This window comes from Rhipicephalus microplus, chromosome 1 (genome assembly GCF_043290135.1).
Source record: "Rhipicephalus microplus isolate Deutch F79 chromosome 1, USDA_Rmic, whole genome shotgun sequence".
NCBI classification, from domain to species: domain Eukaryota; kingdom Metazoa; phylum Arthropoda; class Arachnida; order Ixodida; family Ixodidae; genus Rhipicephalus; species Rhipicephalus microplus.
In genome coordinates, this window is record NC_134700.1 from 209,507,176 (window position 1) to 209,529,435 (window position 22,260).

The following is a 22,260-nucleotide window of genomic DNA, read 5'->3' on the forward strand; positions in this document are numbered from 1 at the left end:
ATATTCTTGCTCCGTGCAAGAACTCCAAGGCGAAACTCGGCAAAGTTGGACTAACTACAGCTGTTAAACCAACGGACGAACTACTCGTCCGACCGGGACCAAATGCGTGACAGCGCGTGTCGTGCGTAAACGCCCGGCAATGGAGGGACCAACGGGAAGAGTAACTGCGCCATGATCGCCTTCTGTCGATGCTGTACTGCAATGCTCGGCCCGGTCGGCTATCACGAAAACGAGTTACTATGAAACGAATAGAAGATGTTATGAGAGGCAAGTACAACACGCAGTCAGTGCACACAGCAAGCGCCCTCGCGTTTCCACCGTGCCGGCACGGGCGGGCCGACCCGCACAGCCAGTGGCCACAACTTCAAAGCGATATATTAAAAAAGTAGCCTTCCTACATCATCGGTATCAAGCTGGCTGCCGGTGTGAGTGCATTGCCGGCACAGGCGAAGGAAGCGTCGCATACAATTTCTTTCACAGAAAATGAGGTCTTGTGTATTAAAGCTCGGCTAAGCTTATGTCTTTTTCAACTTCCGACAATCGGTGTCAAACATCAAGCGTGAAGGCGATCGCGGATTGTGCGGCCGGCGGTGCACAGCGAGCGACTTACCAGCACGATTATTAAAGAACCGTGCCTGCGAACGGTCTCGTCGCTTTAAGTACTATACAGATATCTACATCACTCAGTAAGACACTGTGAACAGTGGACACCTACCTATTGTTCATTTTTTACTATAAAATAACGACGACGAAAATTGCACACGAGCCGCATATGTTGCGATCGCTGGTGGTCGTTTAGCCGTATTCCTCGTAAGCCCAGCGACGCCGTTGGCCAGCAGACACGGTATGGCATCGGCGCCGCCGATGCCGCTCTACCGTGTCCAGATATATATATATATATATATATATATATATATATATATATATATATATATATATATATATATATATATATATATATATATATATATATATATATATATAAAGGGAAAGAAGTGTATACCTAAGGGCTCGTTTTTTCGTGTTTTGACACAATATTAATAAGATCTAACAGACAGTAATGCCAAGGAATGCACAGGGGAAGTTATTAAAACCAATGGAATGTAAATAAGAAGAAATAAGAAGATTCCATTAGAGAATGGAATCACTTATCAAATGAACAAGTGTGCTGTATTAATTAAGATGTGTTTTTCTCGACATTGTAACCCCCCTGCTGCAGCGCCTTCGGGCTAAGCGGGGTAATCATTGAATAAAGAATAAAATAAAATAAAGTGGGTGAAAAAATAACCAACCGTTGGTCGGTTCATGGTTGGTCATTTTTTCACCCACTTTTCTTTCTTCTTATTTACATTCCATTGGTTCTATATATATATATATATATATATATATATATATATATATATATATATATATATATTGATTAAACTGGAATAAACATAAAATGTACTCCACAAGTGCAGGGTCACCATTTTATTTTTTGCCATTCGTCCAGACGGTTCAACTGTTAGTCCTACTGGAGCATTCTACGAGGACCAACATTTAAATCAAGGGGAGTAAGTGCTAGGGGGTAACAGTTGAGCCCTTGCAGTTGCTCCCACAGTTAGTCCGAAATTCCTGTAAAGTCCTGTAAAAACCAATAGCGTACCCCATTTTAGTCCTTTTCGACTTAGAGTCCTTTTCGGATTTACAACTTCCATGGAAGTTGTAAAGGAATATGGTAGTAACCGTGGAGCCGAACCATGAGAGTGAAATAGCTAGGTGGGGTGGAACACATTCGCTAAGCATTATCAAACAATGAACAGCAGTTTACCACTGTGCCTCATGAGGGAGGTATATAACAACTGTACACATCTTACCGGTGCTACTTACCGACGGAGCATAAACTTGGAGGCTTACAAAGGGGGTTCAACTTCCATTGGGGATGACGTAGCGATCGCGATCGATAGGAAGGAAAATGATAGATGTAACCTTAAGAGACATTTAGGAAGAGAGCAGAGTGGGTCAGGGAACAAACGTGAGTTTAGGATATCATATATTCGTATATTAATTATGACATAAATGAAAGTTGGTGAGAAATCAACTTGCCGCAGCCATGATCCGAACCTTCCGAGTTCGGATAACGCATCCGACAATCTACCAAATCAGTTTCAGCAGCGGTCGCTTTCCCGTCCACTTTACAGGTTATATTTTATTATTTTATGTTTTAATCGTGGAAGCCTTAGCCAATACCGCTCACAGCCGTGACGCCGAGTGTTGAACACTTTTGTTTCCAGCTGGCGTCAGGTAGCACTAGGTCTTATTACGAGTTGGAAGCTGACCAATAAACCCACGCATACTATACGGCATCAAGCCTGCCGAACAAGACCCCCGCGATGAATGAATGAATCCCCTCTCTTTCGTTCCATCCGATGTAATTGGCTTTTTTAACCTCTCCACACAGAAAGAGACCTCGACCAATGCGAACCTTTTTCGTGCTTCTAAATGGCTTGCATTACGGCCTGACTGCACGCCATGAAGCTGTAGCATAGAGAGCCACGCTTTGTTTGACTCCGGTCGTGAACCTTGGCACTTGCTCAGCACGAACTCGGACCACTCTTACGTTTCATTCGGGCGTGTCTGGCTGCCCAGCTTCAAACCGCAACTAATGCGCAGATGGTTTGCACTCGCTTCTTTAGCTGCCCGCAATAATGTGGCAGCTGTCGTATAATTGTTGCTTCACTGTATGTGGTAGAAGTTGCTATCGCCCTGGGCAAGTCAACCGCTCCAGACAATGATGTCGCTCAGCACAAATGTCCATCGGTCAATGTGTTGCACAATTGGTTGTAGTAGGCATCATCACGGAATTCGCAGCTTTGGTATACATTCAGCGTACAGCGGCTGCAACAAGATATTTTATCTAGAATTTAATGACGAAGCACAAAAAAAAAGAACGCTTGTAACCTATGCTATTATAAGCGGCCTGTTTCGAGTGGTGTAAAAGAGGTCGAACATCTCAAGCGAGAGAGACTCCATGGAACCCCTACTGAAAGCGGATGAAGACGCACCGATTTGCGTATACCTTCCTCACCTTTCCCCAAATTGCGGCAGAGAGCCGCCCTGTTTTTTGAAATAAATGTTCAATTCAATCATTCATCCCTGATTGTGATGGAAGAGGATGTGAAAATTGCCCCCCCCCTACCTCCCCCCTCCCCCCGCTTTCGTTTTTTACGGCTCCGCCCTTGGCCGTGTGAACGGAACCTCAAACTTTGAAATGTCCCAATGGCTGAACGTGTTCGTGTTCGCCTATAGTAACAGTGATTCGTGTGCTAACCAGCGGTGCTTTCTCTTCGCAGGCACAAACCCCACTATTGGGCGGCGGTGGCGGCGGCGGCGTTGGCGGTGACCGATATGTAAGTGACGCCACGAAAGTACAGTTCCCCGCCATTTTGTGACTTTGTTTGTTACTTCTGTGCTTGTTAGGTTAAAACATGTCACTGTTGACCTCGCTTGAAGTGCGCTGTGTGAAATGATGAGTAGAGTTGGGGATTTTTATATCCTGTATGGAAATGTCTTAATAATTTGCTGAAGTGTCGAAGTAAATTGAACAAAACAATAATAAGCAAAACCTAATCTTGCATTCGTAAAAGTGGAGTGTAGTAGGCGTTTTACTTACAGTATAAGTGCGCGTTTCTCAACTCCTGATATTCCAGTAAATATGTTATCATCCTACTGTATGTATGTCTAAAGCGTGTTCTGCGTTGTACATTATGTACCTATAAGTGCCTTTAGGTGAGACTTTCTCGCTCATTAATTGTTGTGTGTGCTCAGTTATCTGCAGTGGTCCCACTTTGCGTGCTTAATTGCATCTTCCTGGCTTGACGTGGAAGAACTTAAGCGACGGATCCGTAAAACGAGTGGTACTCAAAATAGGTCATTGTTTCGTTCTGTAGATTCATATCCTGCTTCCTCTGTCGTTCTCAAAATATCGAAAAGCAGTTAGTAAGAAAAACAAAGTGAGAATATACTATAGCTGGCACCGCGCTCATACAAAAAACAAAACAAAAACAACGCCAGGCTTGCGCGGAAAGCGCAGCACAGCCACAGCAAAAGCTAGAACGGAGGCCTTTCAGAACCTTTTCTAAACACTTATTGGGTAACTGTTGCAAGCATATAGTTGCTGCGTACCCACTACGCCATTGATAATAATCGTGAGCGTGCACATGATATCTTCCGGTGCCGTACTCAGCGTATGGTTATTTGATTTCATCGAGTGTAGTACGTACTGTAATGAAAATTTAAAGATGCATTATGATTCTGCACTTCTTGGTTATTTGTTGGTTGCTTGTGATAACGTACATGTGCTGTTAAACCGCGTACATGTTTCTTACCGCCTGTATTTGTACGCAAGAATTAGTACTGAAATTCTAAAAAAAAAACAAAGTCACAGCAACACTACTGGAACCCTCACGAACGCTACTTTCGTGACATAAATTTGGTGTCAGTGGCCGACCGACGAACTTGAGCAAGCAACGGGCAACGAAAACAACTGCACCGCTGTTGTGCCACAGACATGTTCCTCGTTCGGGAGCGCGTCTCGCAGGATCGAGCCCTGTTTCGACGAACTGTCTCCCCCCCTCCCAGCGCCGCCTTCCGTGCAGAAGAACCGTGCAGTCCGGGGATAACGTCGTTTCCTCCGCCGGACCACTTTGCAGTTCCGGGTATGGCTACGTCTCCCCCCCTCCGAGCCCGAGAACTGGTCTTAGAGAATGGACCAAAGACGCTATTTAAGGCCGAGCCGGCCCCATGTTAAGAAGATTTTGCCCCAGCCGACGTTGTCGTGCTGGCCGGCTCTGTAAAACGACAACCTGCTACAGTAAACGCTACTTTTGTTGCTGTTTTCCAAACGGATTGTCTCCCTGTTTCACCTTCGGGCTAAGGCTTCAGCGAAGCCCGCTCGACTGCTCACCGCTCTTCGCCACCGCTACCATCGCGACAGAGCAAATTCATAACAGTGGTTGGCAGCTACGGGATACGCTACCCCTGTCCTCAACGTTTTGCTGCTCTGGGACCCGCTACCCCGATCTCAACGGCTGAAAAGTTGGATCGGATCTCTGAGCACGAGGACGACCGCCGTGATAGCGTTTGGCTACGCTGCGATACGCTACCCTGTTCTCACCGTTCGTCAAGCTGGGACAAGCAACCCCGGATCTCAACATTGGCAAGTTGGACCGGATCCCTGAAGGCCTGATACTGTTCGACGGCAGCCACGAGTTGGACCATCGTCGGCTACTTTGGTTGGGTGAGTGCCCAACGTTTACTGTTCATTTCGCCAGACCTCTCTAGCACAGGCAGATGTTAGGAGAGTGTTTTGTGTTTTTTATTGGTTATAATTCAATATTCACGTGCTCTAGACCATGAGATTAGCTTTAGAGTACGGTGAATATCAATAGTAGAGCATCACGAGGGACGAGATCGCGATGGAGCAGTACCTGGTGCAGGACCTCCTTGAAATTTGTGGAGCCATGGGGATTTCCGCCGGGTCCGCTGAAACAAAGGAAGCGATTCTTGAGGTGATGCGGGCAGAGGTTGTGACGGCCGAGGAAGCTGACGAGTTTTGGGAGCTTATTTGTGAGCAAAAGCAGAAGGCCGAAGAAGCTCAAAGGCACGAACAATGTGACATGTCGCCTTAGAAGACGACATTAACGAAGTGCGCGCGGGGCACTGGCGCTGTGGCACGAGCGCGAGCCTGGCGTCGAACGCTGGCCAGGAGTGACTCCAACGCCTGGGCTACGCTTTTGAACTTGTTCACGTTTCCTGTCCTTTAATAAATCGTCTACAGTCACAAGCGGCTGTACAGACGTAACAGTTGGCGACGAGGAAGACTGGATCGACTCATCGGCACTCCACCGACGTCAAGGAAATAACATGGCGACGCCCGACTTCGGTCGGCTACCCGAATTCAGCGGCAGCCCCAGCTCCTGGAGATCCTGGTATGGGAGGCTACAGTTCTTCTTCGAGGCTAACGAGATTACGGACGCATCGAAGAAACGTGCTCATCTGCTAACGCTGTGCGGGGAACAGACTTATGACATCGTCTGCGCCCTCGTTCAACCCAAGCAGCCCAACCAAGTGAGCTACGAGGACATAGTCAAGATGCTCAAGGCTCACTTCGATCCACAACCGTCTGAGGTCTTCTGCAGGGCACGATTCCAGCGACGTGACCAAAAGCACGACGAAACGGTCAGTGATTACGTCACGGCGCTCAAGAAGCTAGCAGCAGATTGCAATTTCGGGACAAGCGCAGACACTGCAGCGAATCCGACAATGCTGCCTATGGACGTCATGCTGCGTGATCGTTTCGTTTGCGGTCTTCGGAACGAGCAGGTCCAGCAACGGCTCTTCGCAGAAAAGGACTTGACGTTCAAGAAAGCTTTCGACCTTGCACTGCGAGCCGAAAACGCCATCGAAGACCAGAAACGCGTGAAAACCGAATTTAAAGAGTTTCACGAATCCTGCATAAGCACATGCAAGATAGACAACCAAGGTCACTCTAGTGCCTCTGCCCAAAAGAAGAAACAACGCTGTTGGCGTTGTAACGCGCTACATAATCCGGACACTTGCAAGTTCCAGACAGTCTCCTGCAACTACTGCAAGAAACGCGGACACATTGAAAAAGCCTGTCTGAAAAAGCGGAAAGAAGCAAAAACGAGCAACAGCATCGAATATCCCCAACAAGGAACTTCGACAGCTGCCTCAGCACCAGTGTCGACTCAGCAGGACTCATCAGACGTGGCCCTTTACGAGCTCAACACCGTAACCAACGCGTTCAGCACACAGAAGGTCATGACTCGGCTACGCGTACATGGCAAGTTCTTGGATTTTGAAGTCGACTCGGGTGCAGCCTGCACACTCATCAGTGAGGTCACGTTCAAAGCTACGTGGACAGATGATCGACCACGGCTTCAGACCGACAACATGCTCCTACGCACATGGTCAGGACAGTCTCTTCGAGTTCTCGGATGTGCAACGGTGATTGTTACGCACGGAAACAAAACCATGACACTACCACTTGTTGTCATCAAGGGAGCAGGTTGTAACCTCCTTGGACGAAACTGGTTTCCTCACCTGGGTATACAGATCACGGGCATCAATGATGTATCCGGCGATGAACTTGTTTCGAAGCTTCTCGACAAGTACCAATCTGTATTCGACGAGGACATATCAGGACACATCGGTCCAGCGGTACAACTAGACCTCGTGGAAGGAGCGAAACCAAAGTTCCTAAAAGCACGGCCGGTTCCTTTCGCGCTCCGGTCAGCTGTAGAAGCAGAATTGGATCGACTGCAAAGTCAAGGCATAATCGAGCCAGCACAGCATTCGGATTGGGCAACGCCTCTCGTACTGGTTCGAAAGAAGAATGGCTCGTTGCGAATATGCGGCGACTACCGTTGCACAGTGAACCAGGTATCAAAGAAGGCAGACTACCCACTTCCCTCAACTGATGAAGTGCTCAGCCACTTGAGGGGAGGCAAGGTCTTCAGCACCCTGGATTTAGCACAAGCGTACCAGCAACTTCACGTGACGCCAGAGACAGCAGAGATATTGACCCTGAACACGCTGAAGGGACTATACAGGGTCAAGAGATTGCCTTTCGTCAAGTGGCTGAGCACTTCATCAGTTGAGGGAAGTGGGTAGTCTGCCTTCTCTGTCCAATCCTGCAGACAAGTCCATACAGTGCCGACTTGCAAGATTTCTGTATCGGCAGCACACGACAATACACACTACCACAGGTATGATCACTCGGGATCCAAGTGTGATGCACTCGCGCTGAAGGGACTATACAGGGTCAAGAGATTGCCTTTCGTCAAGTGTGATGCACTCACGCTGAAGGGACTATACAGGGTCAAGAGATTGCCTTTCGTCAAGTGGCTGAGCACTTCATCAGTTGAGGGAAGTGGGTAGTCTGCCTTCTCTGTCCCATCCTGCAGACAAGTCCATACAGTGCCGACTTGCAAGATTTCTGTATCGGCAGCACACGACAATACACACTACCACAGGTATGATCACTCGGGATCCAAGTGTGATGCACTCGCGCTGTAGTGCTAGTGCGGTCGCTCGTCGTCGGTAAGGAGCAAACTCATCTCCAGTGAGTTTCTCCACTGTACCATCCTGCACTGCCTTGTACAACCTCTGCATGATGCTGTCTTGTTGTGTCAGGCGTGCTATCTCGGCAGCAGTCAACGGAGGTCTCGATAACGCTTCGAACAATAGTACGTCACCTGGAGGCCAGGGTTCATCGAGACGTTCTTGTAATGGCAAACGGCTCAACGCATCCGCGTTTTGATGGTTCTTGCCACGCCTGTAGATTATGCTGTAGTCATACGCCGATAACTTGATGCACCATCTGGTCATCCGTGGAGAAAGGACTTGAGCCGTTGGCTTTTGTGGACCCAGTATGCCATAATCGAGCCAGCACAGCTCCTAAAAGCACGGCCGGTTCCTTTCGCGCTCCGGTCAGCTGTAGAAGCAGAATTGGATCGACTGCAAAGTCAAGGCATAATCGAGCCAGCACAGCATTCGGATTGGGCAACGCCTCTCGTACTGGTTCGAAAGAAGAATGGCTCGTTGCGAATATGCGGCGACTACCGTTGCACAGTGAACCAGGTATAATCGAGCCAGCACAGCATTCGGATTGGGCAACGCCTCTCGTACTGGTTCGAAAGAAGAATGGCTCGTTGCGAATATGCGGCGACTACCGTTGCACAGTGAACCAGGTATCAAAGAAGGCAGACTACCCACTTCCCTCAACTGATGAAGTGCTCAGCCACTTGAGGGGAGGCAAGGTCTTCAGCACCCTGGATTTAGCACAAGCGTACCAGCAACTTCACGTGACGCCAGAGACAGCAGAGATATTGACCCTGAACACGCTGAAGGGACTATACAGGGTCAAGAGATTGCCTTTCGGAATTTCTGCAGCCCCAGCCATTTTTCAACGTTTTATGGAGACAATGCTGTCAGGCATCACAGGCGTGTGCGCATACCTAGATGACGTGATCATCAGTGGGAAAGACGCCACGGAACACGCCGAGAGACTGGAAGAAGTGCTGAAGAGGCTACGAAACTACAATCTGCGCCTCGGAAAAAACAAGTGCTGCTTTGCGGTGCGACAAGTTTTCTTTCTGGGACACCGAATCGACGAGACAGGCGTCCACACAAACGAAGAGAAAGTTCGAGCCATAACGGACGCTCCAGCACCAAACTGCAAACAAGCGCTTCAATCATTTCTCGGAATGCTGGCTTTCTACGACAGATTCTTGAAGAACAGGGCAACAGTTGCCAGCTGCCTATACCAGCTTCTTCAGAGGGACGCCACGTGGAGATGGGAGACAAAGCATCAAGAAGCCTTTGACAAGCTTAAGGCATTGCTGCTCAGTCAGACCGTACTGGCACACTACGACGAACAGAAGGAGCTTCTTGTCTCTTGTGATGCTTCACCATATGGCATAGGAGCTGTTCTGTCTCAACGTGATGACCAGAATAGAGAGGCGCCAATCGCTTTTGCATCTCGGACGCTAGGGCCGGCAGAACGCAAATATGCTCAATTGGACAGAGAAGGCCTTGCTGTGGTGTTTGCAGCCCACAAGTTCCACAAGTATATTGCGGGAAGAAAGGTGACTTTCGTCACTGACCACCAACCACTGCTCGGCATACTGGGTCCACAAAAGCCAACGGCTCAAGTCCTTTCTCCACGGATGACCAGATGGTGCATCAAGTTATCGGCGTATGACTACAGCATAATCTACAGGCGTGGCAAGAACCATCAAAACGCGGATGCGTTGAGCCGTTTGCCATTACAAGAACGTCTCGATGAACCCTGGCCTCCAGGTGACGTACTATTGTTCGAAGCGTTATCGAGACCTCCGTTGACTGCTGCCGAGATAGCACGCCTGACACAACAAGACAGCATCATGCAGAGGTTGTACAAGGCAGTGCAGGATGGTACAGTGGAGAAACTCACTGGAGATGAGTTTGCTCCTTACCGACGACGAGCGACCGCACTAGCACTACAGCGCGAGTGCATCACACTTGGATCCCGAGTGATCATACCGAGCTCAGCACGATCCCGTGTTCTGGCACTTCTGCATGCGGGTCACAGAGGCATGGTAGCCATGAAGAAGTGCGCAAGGAGCTACGTATGGTGGCCCGGAATGGACAAGGTGATCGAGGAAACGGTGCGACAGTGCCGTGAATGCCAAGCAACGCAAAAGAGCCCACCCAAAGCTCCTATTCCTACGTGGGACCGTCCCCAGACAGCATGGAACACGGTGCACGTTGACTTCGCGGGGCCACTACTCGGACGCACCTACTTAGTTGTTGTGGACGCATACACAAAGTGGGTGGAAGTCCGGCACGTGACACAAGCAACATCCGCGGCTGTAATCGACGTGCTCCGAAGCCTCTTTGCAACGTTCGGCATTCCCCGAAAGGTCATCTCCGACAACGGAAAAGCATTCATCTCCAACGAGATCAAGCAGTTCTATGCGTCGAACGGCATACAGGCTGCAACCTCACCAGCATATCATCCGGCAACAAACGGCCAGGCAGAACGCTATGTGGCGGAGCTGAAAAGAGCGCTGTTGAAAGATGCAGACAAGTCCATACAGTGCCGACTTGCAAGATTTCTGTATCGGCAGCACACGACAATACACACTACCACAGGTATGACACCGGCGAGAGCGATGTTCGGACGAGAATTGCTCTGCCCTCTCGATCTTCTTAAGCGGGAGACGGATAAGCGAAGTCCTGAGAGCCAGGAGGCATTGCAAAAATCACGCCGCTTCGCTATAGGGGATAGAGTGCTTATCCGGCAGTTTTTGAAAAAGCCAGATTGGATTGAAGGCGAAATACTGCGCCGCGTCGGACCACGATCCTGGCTTGTAAAAAGCGACCAAGGAAAGGTTCGGCGTCACCTCAATCACATGAGGAAAACGAGTCAGACCAGACAAACAACCCAATCGCGGACAGATTGGAGCGCAGCTGACGATCTCTTGGACGCAACGCCAGAAGAGACGCCATCGAGCTCAGCTGCTCAACCGCCTGAATCGCCCGAGATGCAAGAGCACACTCCCTCGCAACCGTCGACGTCACAGGCAGTGGCCACTCGGCAACTGCGACCACCAGAGGTTAGGCGACCTCCAGACCGCTATGGAGACTTCGTCTAAGGGAGGAAGAGTGACATGTCGCCTTAGAAGACGACATTAACGAAGTGCGCGCGGGGCACTGGCGCTGTGGCACGAGCGCGAGCCTGGCGTCGAACGCTGGCCAGGAGTGACTCCAACGCCTGGGCTACGCTTTTGAACTTGTTCACGTTTCCTGTCCTTTAATAAATCGTCTACAGTCACAAGCGGCTGTACAGACGTAACACAATGGAAGGCCGAAGAAGCTCAAAGGCACGAACAATGGAAGGCCGAAGAGAGTCGCAAAAGGAGAGAGCGTGCTCTCAGAATGAAAGAGCTTGATCGTCAAATTGAAGCGATTAATTGGCAACGAGCACAATACCGACTTGAACTCTTCAGAATGGACGAGAACATTGTGTCTTTTCTCGTTAGTTTTGAAAGGGTCTGCGACGATGTTGGTGTTGGGCGAGACTTATGGTCCGAAAAGCTTGCCACGTTGCTTCCGTGCAAAGTCGCAGGCGTTTTGGAGTGCTTATCCACCGAGGAAGCGCATGACTTTGATAGGGTTAAATACGCTTTGTTCCGCCACTTTGCTTCTATGAGTGCTACCGACTGCGAAAGTGGAGCGTACAAGTACAGCGCTGAAGCGCGCAGCAAAGCGCTAGAAATTGAGGCCCATCGCAAAGCGCAGGACGCCGATGTGCGTCAGAGAGAGCGAGATGAGGCTCGGCGTAAGGTGATCGAGGTGGAAGCGCGCGAAAATGAGGCTCGCCGAAGAGCGCTAGAAGTAGAAGCGCGTCAAAAAGCGCGTAAAGAAAAGGCATGCCGAAAAGCTATAGAAACTGAGGCCCGTCGCGAAGTGCAAGCCGCTGAAGGGCGTCAGAGAGAGCCGGACACTGAGGACCATCGGAAACCTCAGGATGCGCGACATAAAGCGCTACAGAACAAAGCTCGTGAAAGAGCGGAAAAGGCCGACTTCGAAGGCCAGAGAAAAAGGGCTATCCCCGACAGCGATAGACCCCCACCGATAGATAGCTCTGTAAGCGTGTTGGTTAGCTTCAAAGCCATCGGGACTCCCGTTCTGTCACAGGCAGAGACAGCTAGCAACGGGCCCGAGGGAACGCTAGCTAACAAATCGGGAGCTTCAACTCCACACCAAGAAGGCAGCACACTTGTGAGTAAGTGTGCCGAGACTGCTAGTATTGGGAGAAGTTCCGACAGAAAGAGGCGCCGGCATAAGCATAGCGCGGTAAAGACGACTGACGCCAAGCACACTAAAGCCGCCGTTAAATGCTGTGACTTCTTCATTCGAGGCGCCCGGTTTAGTAGTAGGCGTAGGATCTCGAAAACGCTCTGTGGGAAATGTTTGAATCTCAGACCATCACTGAGATTGAGATCAGGCGGGAAGTCCGTCAAGAAAAACCGAGTTTCAGTGAAATTTGGACGCCGAGATCATCGCCTGGTCTCATCTTTTTCGCTGCCGCGTAGAGGCAATCACGTGGAGAAGCATCGCGTACGCCTGAGTGGTAACAAAGGCTGTTATTCCCCACCGTGGCGAAAGGGTCACTGGTCAAACCGGAGGGGTAAACGACGCACTGCAGATGCCCTTTTCTTAGAGTCCAGCGGCTGCGGGTCAAAAGTCGCTACTACTGAGTTCGGCGATCAAGCTCTTTCGTCGTCCTTTTGTCCAGACCGCAGCCCACGAAAGCTATGGAGTGGGCGACTTCCCAGAGTTCGTCTGAGAGTGCCACCTTGCTGTTACCAAGAGTGTATTTTTTTTGTATTTAAATTTCAGAATAACTTTTCTAGTTTTGTCGTCTGCTGATGAGCAAGGAATGGTTCTAAATTTTTGTAAGTTTTACTTGCCTTGTCATCGCAGAAGCTCACATTAATTTGTTGGTTGGATTAAATTTGTTTTCATAATTTTTCAAAGGTAACAGCTGGTGTGCTTTATTTTAACAGAGGAGGCATAGTAAAAGCCCCTGTTTAAGATACCTTCTGCGTTTAGCATTGCGTGTTATTTTGCACGTCGGTGTAGGTTAACTTTTAACTTTGTTCTGTCGAATGCGCGCAAGTTTGATTTTCATTGTTATTTACTTACTTTTTCAAGCGCGTTTTATTTTGTTGGGATGCTCATTGGCTGAGCAACTTGAGTTAGGGCTTATTGAATGACTTTGTTTTGTTTAGCGGTCTGACGCTTGCAAGCGACGCCAATGTGCGTGATTCATAATTGCTTGGTATTCTAAATTGTAGTTTCGGGGCCAAATTGATTTAAACTCAGCAGCTTCGATCGTCCCTAATCTGCCCGGGTCACAATCGAGAATCGCTCACGAAAAAAAAATTCTGTTTGGTTTAGCAGTGTCATGCACTGTAAAGGAGTGTCCACATTATGTATTGCTCCTCAGATACATTGCTCGTGATGCTATTTTTTTTTAGCTCAGTTAAATCTCGAGGAAATATTTTCGTTTCTGCTGGTCTGGCGATTTGATCAGCATTTGGAGGGTGCTTGCTTTGGCCGGAGTGGTTCGCCTTTGTGTTCGACTCCGTCGTTCCAGTGAACATCTGCAGGCCTTTGGAAGTCTCAACGGGCGGAGAGAGCGGAACGGCTACCGACGGTCAACCAGCATCCCTCCTTCCGAGCCGCGCTGACGGCTCAAAACTCCGGATGCATTGTCTGGCGGCGGGGGTGCTGTTGTGCCACAGACATGTTCCTCGTTCGGGAGCGCGTCTCGCAGGATCGAGCCCTGTTTCGACGAACTGTCTCCCCCCCTCCCAGCGCCGCCTTCCGTGCAGAAGAACCGTGCAGTCCGGGGATAACGTCGTTTCCTCCGCCGGACCACTTTGCAGTTCCGGGTATGGCTACGTCTCCCCCCCTCCGAGCCCGAGAACTGGTCTTAGAGAATGGACCAAAGACGCTATTTAAGGCCGAGCCGGCCCCATGTTAAGAAGATTTTGCCCCAGCCGACGTTGTCGTGCTGGCCGGCTCTGTAAAACGACAACCTGCTACAGTAAACGCTACTTTTGTTGCTGTTTTCCAAACGGATTGTCTCCCTGTTTCACCTTCGGGCTAAGGCTTCAGCGAAGCCCGCTCGACTGCTCACCGCTCTTCGCCACCGCTACCATCGCGACAGAGCAAATTCATAACACCGCCCTCGCCGCGCACACATACGCACACAACAGATATACCTCCGTGTGTCTATTTGCGTGGCAGCTGTTACGGAACGCGTTCTTGTTACGACATGTCCTCCTAAACGAGCCTCGCGGAAGTGACTCATTTATCTGTCTCCGTGTAATCAGTCCCGTTTTTTTTTTTTTTTTCTATGAAGGCCTGCGCACTACATGGCTTTCTCATATCAGCTGCCTGTCGGCTGTTCGTGGTTTCTGTTATCGACCGGGGATGCGTGGGTGAAATTTCGATCGTCTCTCAGATAACAATGCGACCTCTTTCTCAATCACGCATGGTTGAGGTGTATATCGATATCTCATATGGAAGCGTTCGCAATGTTACTGTAACCGTCTGTAATATTCTAGCTGCTTCGTTAAAGTTACTCTGCCGCGATCTAAAAACGATAGAACGAATTTGCATGCTCTTCTGCAGTTTATTAAAACTGAAAGGTTTTTGTTATTACAGACTCATTTCAAGTTTCGTCTTCCGCTGTGCATTCGTCCGAGCCACAAAGGCAACGATTGCGATGAAAGCACGCGTTGACAAGTCACGGAAAAGAAATTCCTCCGTCCACGCGCCATCAGCAGCCCGCCCAGATTGCATGGCTGCGTATAACGCAAGCAAACATCACGTACGTTTGCCGTTAAGACGCAGTCCTTCGTGCGGTTCTGTAACACGCGCCCTTTGGAGCTTCGAGGCATACGCCGTGCGAGGTGTTTGCGGCGGCTTCCTGCTAGCGAGCCATCGGCGTGTGCGAACAATTGTGCTTACGCTCGAAGTGCCATCTATTCTCAGCATAAGCGTACGCACGGGTCAGTGGCGTACGTAATCCAGGGGGTGGCACACTACGGGCTTGTGCCTTCCCCCTTTCTTTGTCATGACATACGGCACCAAGAGACTCAACTACATCTGCCTGCCTGGCCCCCACTTCAGGTCGAAGTGCCCCCCTCCACCCGAAAAAAAAAATTCTGCCCATGCCCGTGGAGGCGGTGAGTGAGAAGCGAAGTTCGTCCCATACGGTGACTTAATAGGAAAGGGGGATGTTGCAACGAACCTTCCCACCCTCCCCCTTCTGAAGGGAAACTGCGCGCGCCTGTGATTCTCAGTTATTCAAACGACACAATGACTCCAAAGGCACAAGCTTGGGCCGCGTTTCGATCGCCTTGGACGGACGCTTTCGCAACGTTTCGTGTGTTCCGAGGCAGTCTCGCCTGGCGATGAGCTGTATACCTTATCTGACCACATACCAAGCTCTCGGCACGCCGTGATAAGGGTCCCGTGTGTATTGCAGGAGTTCGCCCCGCGCGCACGCCCACGTCTTTATGCGAGGGCTCCTCCGGCCGTAAGAGGGGGGAGAGAGGCGCTGGCGCAAAGTACGGATAGAAAGTCCGCCGCGATAGCTGGCCGTCGTTCGAGTGGAGCTCGCTGCGCTATCTTATGTTGTCATGGAGATTGTTGCATGACCGTTGCACGTTTTTTAGCGACGTGGCGAAGGTGCGATCGTCGACGGCTCGCATGCGGAACTGTTGATGCACGATACGGCGCGCGTGCTGCGTACTCGCACGGCGCGTAGGTCGCCATGAGCTTCTTCGACGTTAGGAAGTGGTACAGTTTCGTCAGCCTGCAGCCGCCGCCACCGCCGCACGCATACGATAGACGCCGACATCCTAGCGGCGGAGGCAGTAGCGGACCCGGCGCACTTCGCGACAATTTCCGTGCACCGCGGGGATACGTGGACATCGCGCCGACATGCGACTCGCGCTGGGAATGGGACCGAAGCCTTCGCGAGAGACCCCGGACGTCGTCGCGGCAGCAGCAGCAGCTGCGAGGCGCCTTTTCTGAGGAAGCCCTGACTGATGACGCCTCGTCGCAGCCGGCCACGCCCAGGAGCTACCTGAGAAAGGCTGCAGGCCAGCGCGCTGCGCCCGCAAGCGCGACGGAGGAGAGCCCCGCTGGCACAGACGTGCTCTCATCTAGCTGGGAAGCCGGCACGCCCGGGTCAGAGAGAAGCCGGAAGGACTACATCGCGCCCCGCGTCTCTGTGGACGACAGTGTTCTGTACGAGCGCATATCGAGAGTTATCAGTGCAGAAGACATAGAAGATGTCTCAGGACAAAAGAATTCGGGAGCAGTCTCTCCTCTTCGATGCGATGCCCACCGACAGACAACTGAGTGCCAAGAGACACTGGAACAGTGTTCTGCAGATAGAAGTGGCGAGGAGGCAGTGGACGTTATTCACGAATCGTTGCCTGATCGGAGAAGTACCGCCCGGACTTCGGGGAAGTGGAGTGCCAAACTGTTCGGGCACTCGGCAAGCAAGCCTGTGGTTTACCAAACTGTACAGAAAGGGAAAAAAGGGGCACTTGTGAGCTTGAACGAGGGAGAACTGTCAGCAACACCATCATGTCTTGAACAGCATAAGGATGAGGCTCCTTCTGATGACCTTGGACCTCCAGTGCCCGCGAAAAGTTGGGACGTGAGGAGTGCTTTAAGAACTGATGAGCAGGGAAGTTCAAGGAAAGTCCGAGATCCACATGCCATAGTGTATCAACAGGAGCTGTCTGCATTTCATAGTGACGATCAATCAAGGCAATCCACATTGACTCACGTGCCCCCACAATCAACAGAGGAAAGTTCCGCAAAGCAGCAGTTCCCATCCCAATTTGAAAAAGCTCCACGGTCATCCGGAAAATGGGGTCGCAAGCTCTTTGGCCTACCAAAAACCAAGGTACAGAATGAAAGTCACGAGGAAAAAAAAGAAAAACATTATTCACGTGACAACAAAAGCTATAATACAGAAAATTTTGTAAAGCCCGAGCCTTCTAACAAGGAGGTTCTCAGGGACACAGGAGCACCTGACAGTATGCTTGTAGGGGAAAGTGATGTGGCCCTAAAGAGGGATAAAGGAATAGAAATAGGCTATCAGGCTCAACAAGGGGAAAACTCGAATACCGTCGAGTGTTCTTCACATTCAGTTCCTGCTGTACCTGTCAGGTATGAGTCACTGGAACAAACAAACCCTTCATCCACCCGTCAGTCAGACAGCCCTGAAAGTGTTAGTAGTGTTGCCCACACAGATGCTCATCAGACAAATGAAGTTCTTTTGTTGGGACACGAGCATAGCAGAGGGCTTGCAGGGCCTGAAGAAACAACTCTTTCTCCAGAAGCCAACCTTGAAATTATTGACTATCCTACGTCACCTAGCAAGAGTCCAGGCAGAAAGAAGGGATTCTTTAAATTCCCTTCTTTCATAAAGAAGAAGAAGCTCTCAGCCTCCAGTATTGAAGAGCCTGTACCACCTATCAGCGCTGTGCCTGTAGCAACAGAACCTGTGCTTCCACCAGCCAAGTTTGTGGCAGCAGAGTGTGCAGCAGCAGAACCTGTGGCAGAAGAGCCTGAAAAATCCTTTGATGAAATATTAGCAGAACTTAGAAAGCAACAAGAAATACAGCAAGCTCCAACTCTCATCGAGCCTAAGTCTCCACTGCGCGGCCAACTTAAGAAAGTTCCACCCCCTGTGCTTCCTAAATCATGGAAAACAACCGCAAACCTGAACCTCTCAATGGGGTATCAAGAGAGCAGTCTGCTTGTTAAGGAAACGGAATTGGTAGGCCATGCCCAATTATCGCCTTTGGCCTCTGAGAAAAATGGTCTTCCGGCAAGTGTACCTATACCCACTGAAAGCACTCCTCTTGTAAGCAGTTCCCTTGCCAAGGAAAGTGGAGGTCATGGAAGTATGGATGAAAACTTGCAACTGCCTGTGAAATCATATTTTGACCAGGAACATGAAGTTACAGTGTTGGAAGCACAAAGCAAGGATGTGTTTTCTTCATCACCTACTGCTTGGACTTACTCAACTTTTCTTCGTGGCTGCAGTGAGGACTTTGTGGACAGTTCTCCTAGGCGGCGCCACAACCTACGTCTTTTGGCTGATGTATCTGTCAGCAGTGATGCATTGCCGGCAATAACAGAGGCCAGAAATCTTCATGTGTCGGAGAACGCTAGGAGGGAGCAAAGCCCAGATCTCCCAGGTAACTCTACTACTCTCAGGCCTGTTGACAAGCCACAGCCAGTTGAGCATGTCTCAGCTCCTGATCAGCAAGAGTATTTTCTTTACAAACCCAGTGGTGAGTCCAAGACCACACCACAAATGAAGTTCTTCAGCTTAAAGTCTAAGAAGAAAGTGGAGGTTGAAGATTCATACCGAGAGGTAGTTGCTGCAGCCTGTGAACGGTACGAACAAGTTACAGACCTGGGCCACAATAATGAAGATACAAACGTTTCTCAACTGTCGACTGAGCAAAGCCAAGAAGTGCAGGTTGAAAACAACTCAACTTCTAATGCCAATGAAGTTTTTCAAGAGCCAGAAGAACCCTGCAGAGACAAGGAACAACGCTTCAGTCTCAAGCTGAGTTCATTGAGAAAAAAGAAAGTCGACAAGCCGACAAAAAAGCCAGACTCTTTTGAGCAGCCAAAAATACTGGCAGCGCTGCGGCATGAAAGCAAGCCAAGGCTTCCAGTTGACAAGGGCAGTATGATGGATGCCTACCTTCGCTCATTGGAGATGCAGCCAAAGTCACAGCCACGTAATCAAAGTGATGATAGCCTGGACTTGTCATTTGTAAGCTAAAGGTTCAGTGTTCTACACTTAGCTTGTGTCTTTATGATTTCTACCTAATATGTGTACCATTACATCCATAGAAAAGCATTTTTATATTTGCATTAACCTATGGCAAGGCTGTGTAGCATTCAGGAATAAAGATTAAGAAAACTGCCAAAAGTTGTGTGATATACTTTATCTCTTGCCTGCTAATGGCACTTCCATAGTATCTATTCAAAAGACCATTCACAAACACACACACACACACACAACAAAAAACATTCCAGTAGTTCTCTGAGTGAAATAGTTCCAATGTAAATATATAAGTTAGTAAAATTGTACCCAGTTTACTGAATAAATCCAGCTTTTGGAGGTTGCTTTGTTCTTAATCATGGAACTATACTATTTTGTTAATGTAATTTCATTTCTTTGTTCTTTAATAATTATATTAAGAATGTGCATTTGAAGCACAGGAAAGATCTATGAAAGATATTTTTTACAACAGCCATGTCATGCTCCTCTCTGTTGCTTTTGTGTTCTCGTTTTACAGCAAACAAATGGGGAGGATGGTTGGGAGTTTGAAGAAATCACGCTGGAAAGGGTGAGGGTAATTGTCTCCTTTCATTTTCTCTTTCTATATATTGAGTGGAGATGCACTTTGTTATGTGTAGGCTCATTGGTTCTGCTATATGTGTTGAGTGCCGCATGCTTATTATTTGAACACTTGCTCCTTTATCATCATTTGAGCCTGTGGATGTCACAGTTCTCAATTGACCTTAGCTGTCTGCAAGCTGCATGGATTATTGTAATGTCCAAGCTCATTGGCTTTTCAGAATAAGTTGCACTATCATAATTGTCTTTTGATCCATTCTATAAGCAGGCGGATCGTGCAGGAGAAAAGATAACACATAACAGTTGAGCTAGGCCGATTATGCAGAAGAAAACATAACACATAACAGTTAAGCTAAATTGTCTCTGGCCAAGCCATTGTTGAGGCGTCCATGGAAAAAGAATTATCCTTGCCTGCATGTCCGATTGCACTAATGGTAGTCTAGAGCATTGCACAATATTTTTTGTCTTCTTCATGGTTGAAAAACGAGCAGTCAAAATCGAAAGCTGAGGTAGGCATCATGGACATCAGCTGCTCGATAACAAACAGTTCTGACTTCACTTTCTCTCTATTCAGGGTGGAGCTGGCCTGGGTTTCAGCATTGCTGGAGGCACAGACAACCCTCACATAGGCGAAGATCCCAGCATCTACATAACCAAGCTCATATCTGGCGGTGCTGCTGCAGCTGACGGAAGGCTACAGTGAGTCTACCTATTATTGCTTATTGCTGTTCAAATCGTACCATGCTAAAGAAAATAATACCTGTCGTGCACTTCTTCATTTTCTTTGTCTTCTTCTTGAAGATTGATTGATTGATTGATATGGGACATTTAACATCCTAAAACCACCATATGATTATGATAGGTGCCGTAGTGGAGGGCTCCGGAAATTTCGGCCACCTGGGGTTCTTTAACGTGCACCCAGATCTGAGCACACGGGCCTACAACATTTCCGCATCCATTGAAAATGCAGCCGCCGCAGACGGTATTCGATCCCGTGACCTGCGGGTCAGCAGCAGAGTACCTTAGCCACTATACCACAGCAGCGTGGCAAACAGAAAACATTGTAGTTCCGGCCAGCTACTGCCGATGCTAAAGTCATTACTTCATTCTTCATGAAGACTGCCATATGATTTTCGTGTTCACATATGTCCGTGCAGCACAGTGTGCATTGCATCTAACGTTTGAATGAATTTGAGTTGTGCACACTGCGTTGTTTTAAGTGCAGTGAGCACACTGACAATGAGACATGCAGTTGAAATGAGCAATGCACTGCATGGATTTGGAAATTATAGTTTTGAAGTAGGCAAATATAAGAGCCCAGCTTTGTAATCAACTGTGACAATGTTTCTTGAAGTAAGTCTTATTTTGTCGTATTGCATTGAGTTATGTTGAGTCAGCGCCAGGAGGGAGGGCCGCTGTGATAGCTCAGTGGTTAGAGCATCGAACGCGTAATTCGAAGGTCGTAGGTTCGATTCCTGCTCACAGTTGGTAATTTTTTCATCCACTTTTCTTTCTTCTTATTTACATTCCATTGATTTTAATAACTTCCCCTGTACATTCCTTGGCATTACTGTCTGTTATATCTCATTAATATTGTGTTAAAACACGAAAAAACGAGCCCTTAGGTATACACTTCTTTCCCTTATTTCATTGAACGAGGGTCTCGTACTGGCAGACTTGGTGTGTTTAGGTTGTATAAGAGGGACAATTAATCAGCTGCCCGCTCATAATAAGTTCACGTGCTACGTGACACCAAACATGCGCATAAGACTGTTTTCACACTCGTTGTTTGGCTTATAGATGGCGCTGACTGTCGCTCCTACTTCTAAATTCACAGATAAACCCAAAAAAGTGGATGGAGGGAGGGCCGCTGTGATAGCTCAGTGGTTAGAGCATCGAACGCGTAATTCGAAGGTCGTAGGTTCGATTCCTGCTCACAGTTGGTAATTTTTTCATCCACTTTTCTTTCTTCTTATTTACATTCCATTGGTTTTAATAACTTCCCCTGTACATTCCTTGGCATTACTGTCTGTTATATCTCATATATATATATATATATATATATATATATATATATATATATATATATATATATATATATATATATATATATATATATTATAAGACCTTACAAGGAAAATAATCACAGCGGCAATTTTGGCGAAATTTCACTATGTTGTAGCACAGCCTTGTAGCAATTTCATTCTCCCGTTAGAACATAATTGAGCAATTACTGTTGTGATGGAAAACCACGCCTTGCTTGTTGGTTTCCCCAGCGTGCAGCCGAGAGTGACTACTGTCGGTGGGGCGCTGCCCCCTCAGCTTTTCTCGGGGAGGAGGGGGGGCTCATATTTCTCTGTCTGCCTCCCCCCCCCCCCCTGGCTTATACGCCCATGGTTGTATAGCTATTTAGTAGGTATAGTGCTATCATTTTCAAAAATGAAATGGTGTGTTTTAAAAGAAGTGTTCTGCTTAATGAGTACAGCTTTTTGAAAAACTAGTGCCACAACCTTTTTAATTTGTCACTCACAGTTTCTTGCTTAGTTGACAGGTATCAAGCTTCCATGGGTTGATCGAGTTTTCAAAGAATGAATTAATCAATCAATCAATAAAGAGAATTTCATTTTTTGTGAAAAGAATAGAAATACAAAAAATATTTGAACCGATATACTTAAGGGGCTAGAGACCTGTGTAATACAATGTGCATAAAACATGTACAGCTCAGC

The 22,260-nt window shown here is 48.4% G+C and overlaps 1 protein-coding gene and 2 non-coding genes across 7 annotated transcripts in view; all 3 read left to right on the top strand.

Moving 5' to 3' along the window:
- Positions 1 to 22,260, top strand: part of dlg1 (MAGUK family member discs large 1) — a 327,017-nt gene that overhangs the window by 148,475 nt on the left and 156,282 nt on the right. For 4 of the 5 annotated variants that reach the window (XM_075891144.1, XM_075891142.1, XM_075891145.1 and 1 more), the window contains 3 exons: positions 3,333 to 3,389; positions 19,473 to 19,529; positions 20,109 to 20,233. In XM_075891144.1, the coding sequence (XP_075747259.1) occupies positions 3,333 to 3,389; positions 19,473 to 19,529; positions 20,109 to 20,233 (239 nt within the window). The remainder of the gene's footprint in view (positions 1 to 3,332; positions 3,390 to 19,472; positions 19,530 to 20,108; positions 20,234 to 22,260) is intronic. The other variant, XM_075891143.1, reaches the window with a different exon arrangement.
- Positions 20,949 to 21,021, top strand: TRNAT-CGU (transfer RNA threonine (anticodon CGU)). The gene has a single exon. It is a non-coding gene; the product is annotated as a tRNA-Thr (tRNA).
- TRNAT-CGU (transfer RNA threonine (anticodon CGU)) lies at positions 21,404 to 21,476 on the top strand. The gene has a single exon. It is a non-coding gene; the product is annotated as a tRNA-Thr (tRNA).